Source organism: Musca vetustissima, unplaced genomic scaffold, assembly GCF_032173495.1.
Source record: "Musca vetustissima isolate MV318-11 ecotype Yass unplaced genomic scaffold, APGP_CSIRO_Mvet_v1 utg40103, whole genome shotgun sequence".
NCBI lineage: Eukaryota > Metazoa > Arthropoda > Insecta > Diptera > Muscidae > Musca > Musca vetustissima.
The window spans coordinates 28,374-32,000 of NW_026880802.1; the positions used below are offsets into that span (position 1 = coordinate 28,374).

Here is a 3,627-nt window from a genome sequence, read left to right on the forward strand (position 1 = left end):
GCCAGCCCATATATATATATATATGTTTGGAATATTTGGTGGATTATGGTAACTAGCCGTTAAAATACGTCGTTGCTGTTATAACTTTAAATTTATTAACTCAATGTTTTTGTGAAGTCTTACAATTCCATGTGAAACATCTAAATCCTTTCCATAAAAATTTCCTTTTTAGTTGATCATAAATAATGTGAACCACCCTCACTTATGTTCCTCTCTGTTGAAATATGGTACACCTAGATCTTTGTTTAAAACGAAACCATAAATAAATTTTGCCAATATGTTCAAAGAAAATTGAAATGCAAACGAGAGACATAAAATCAACCAACATAAGATTCGTTTATAACCACCCCCTCTTCCCGCTGACAAATAATAAATATTTGAAATAAAAACAACAAGAATTTTGTTTAACTCAAAATTTTAATAAATTTATTATTCACATTTGTTTTTTTTTCGTTTTTGTTTTTCTCTTATTTTTTGTTTGTTTTAAATTAACAAATACAAGAATGCTTAGTTTAACTAAAAATGCATTTAATTCATAGCTTAATAATAATAATTATTTTTATGTTATCATCATCATTTAATAGCGTTTCTAAGGGTTTAAGGGTTCTTAGTTTTTTCCTTTCGTATTTCGATTTCAATTTTTGTTTTGTTTTTACAAATACATCACTTTTTTCTTTTTGCGGTAGATGCCTTAAAATTAAATTACAATATAATATATAATAATAATAATATGCGGAAAGAGATAGTATATAGACAGAGACAGACAGATTAGAGCGAGCTGAGAGATAGAAAGCGAAAGATGTTTTTTTAAATGTAGTTGTGTTTCTGTTTGTGGCTATGTGTTGTTGGGTTGGGAGCATGGGAGTGGGGTATGGCGGACGTGCGGCTAATTTAACTTACCACCACTATACTCCAACGTTTACAGAGTCTACGTAAAGCCCTTTTATAACATCACGGTTTTATTTTCCAAAAGTTCTTTTTTGGTTTAGCACCCGTCGCTGAGGAATCAGACGCGGAACGGCCAGACGCCCGTTGTATTTCGGCACAGCAGCGATTATAGTGAAATGGCGACGCTGGCGAGGTGACAGCTGTTCCACAGCTACCCAATGAGGTCATCATTGCTATGCCCTGATCCTCGGAAGTGCTACTTTTGGATGTCGACGAACCGGATGCTGTTGACGATCGACAGCTACGCATGTTGTGGGGTAAAGTGGTGGGATGTTGTTGTTGTGCCTGTTGGTGCTGCATCTGCGCCTGATGCTGGTGGTGCAGCTGCACCTGATGATGGTGCATGGTATGGTGAGGATGGTGATTGGGTGTATGGCCGGACTTGTAGTAACGCAGACTTTCATTGTAACTGGCACCGCTACTGCTGCCACTGCCGCTGAAGCCGCTATCCAAATCGCCTTCGTCGAATTCGGGATTTATACACGACAGATGGGCGTGATCTTTCAGTTCGATTGAGTTAAAAGTCGAGGAAAGATTTTCTAGGCTGGCGTGTGACAAGGTACGCGGCTGCGAAGAAGACACTGTGGACGATGAGGTGGATGCGGCACCGCCCAGTAGGCCACCCCTTCGTGGTTTCTGGGCTGTTGATGTGGGTGTGGCCAGAACGGCAGCTGTATTGGCACTGACCGCACTGGCTTCGGGCACTTCAACATTTGGACTAACATCGGGTGGTGTTTCGGGCATTATCAATGCCTCCAACGACAGATTCAGTTCGTCCAATACCCTAAAGTGATTGTGCTGAACTCGGCGTATCTCTTCGATAACATTGGACTTGACGATACGATTATCGGAAAGGACTTTGCGTATTTTCTGATCGTTGACCTCTTCATAGAGATTTTCCGTTGTGCCGTAACGTGTTGTGTAATTGTGACGTTCTTCCGCACCGCTGGGCGATGATGATGTCGAGGGCGGATTTTTAGGTTTCGAACGAAAACTTCTTGCCAAGAGGGCACGAATTGAATTGCGGGTAGGGCTTTTTGAGGGTCCAGCAGACGCGCCACCAGCAGCACAAGCACCAGCTACGGCACCAGACGCTGTGGCGCCACCTGTCGCTTGCGCTAATGGAGCTGGCATTATGGCCGCAGCACCAGCCACTGCATCTTCTTTTGGTGGTATATTCGTATGACACTTAACAGCACCGGGTTCATAGTAAGCGTACGAATAGACATGATTATAGGGTGTTGACTGAGACTGAGCAGTGGCAGCAGTAGTGGCACCTTGAAATGTTTGTGAGGGAGCGGGTGAAATTTGATGTTGTGAATGATGTGATGGCGTTGACGATGGCGTTACAACACTGGCGGCAAAACCATATTCCAACGATGAGGTGGAGGAGGACGAATGATGTTGGGTCGGTTCGAAACGTTCCATTGTGGCGGCAATGTTGTTGCGTGACCATTTCACCTGGAAAGAGATAAGGAGAAAGAAGGGCGTGTTAAAATAGTGTTGGGAAGATATGTGAGGTACATATTTGAAGATGGAAGGAAATTGCAAGAATTAAAGAAATTGTTTTTTTTAAGGGGATTATAAGAAGGGGGTTTCAAAGGTTTTCTTTAATTGTCATGGGGATTTTATAAAAAAATATTTTAAGGGCCATTAAGGCGTAAATTTTATAAAAAAATATTTTTAAGGGCCATAAAAGCGGGATTTTATAAAAAAATATTTTTAGGGGCCATCAAAGCGTGGATTATTATATTATATTTCTAAAGGACTATCGAAAGAGGATTTATACAAAATAAAATTTTGAGAACTTATGGAGGGTGGACAATTTGTTAAAAGGACTATCAAAAGATGGATTAATATGGCTATCGAAATATGGATTTTATTAAAAATATCGGACCATCTAATAGTTAATTTCATTTTAAAAATATGTTTTAAGGACTATGGAAGGGCGAATTTCTTAAAAAATATTTTAAGGGACTATCAGGCATGAAATATTGTTCTATTAAATAGTGGATTTTTAATAAATATTTTTTACAGTGCCTTTTTATTTTTAAGAATTTTTGAATTTTAAGAGACCGAGGACTTAAAGAAAAATCTTAAATATATATTTTATTATTCACATTTAAGGGATAATTTTATCACTGCACTACCACACCTAAAATTTTAATTAAAAACTATATATTCCAAACTCTCCCGCTCACCTGATGTTCAACATCCATTTTGTGATTACTGCGCCGACTGTGACCTCTCCTCCGTCGCTCGGCAAACGCCTCACCGGTGCACAGGCCATTTTTCCCGTGTGTCAACAGCAGTTCACTGCTAATGCCATGACCAATGCCATTCGATGAGCCCGGCTGTGGTGGCATACAAAATTCAATGGTGTCCGATTCATCGGGAAATATTAAATCACCCCGATGGTGACCCAAACTGCCAGCACCCACCGCTGATATCATACCACCTGTCATGGTATTAGAATTGACCATATGTTGACCGCGGGATGAGGACGCTGAACGTTTTTTCATGCTAGCCGTGGCGGTCATATTACGACCCGAATGACGTCCAGCCATCGAATGGAAATGATTGGCAGCCATTTGTTGTTGTTGCTGCTGCATGTGATGCTGTTGCATAGCCTGTTGTTGTTGCTGATGCATGGCCTGTTGCTGTGCATGCATGTGTATG

The 3,627-nt window shown here is 40.4% G+C and overlaps 1 protein-coding gene across 1 annotated transcript; it reads right to left on the reverse strand.

The window, feature by feature from the left end:
• Positions 1–853: 853 nt before the first annotated feature.
• On the reverse strand, positions 854–3,561 carry LOC133326668 (AF4/FMR2 family member lilli-like). Its single transcript, XM_061535291.1, has 3 exons — positions 3,150–3,561; positions 2,097–2,409; positions 854–2,042 (listed from the first exon to the last, which is right to left on the reverse strand). Exons 1-3 carry the CDS (start codon positions 3,558–3,560, stop codon positions 952–954), a joined length of 1,815 nt encoding a protein of 604 aa, XP_061391275.1. The 5' UTR covers position 3,561; the 3' UTR covers positions 854–951.
• Positions 3,562–3,627: the final 66 nt, after the last annotated feature.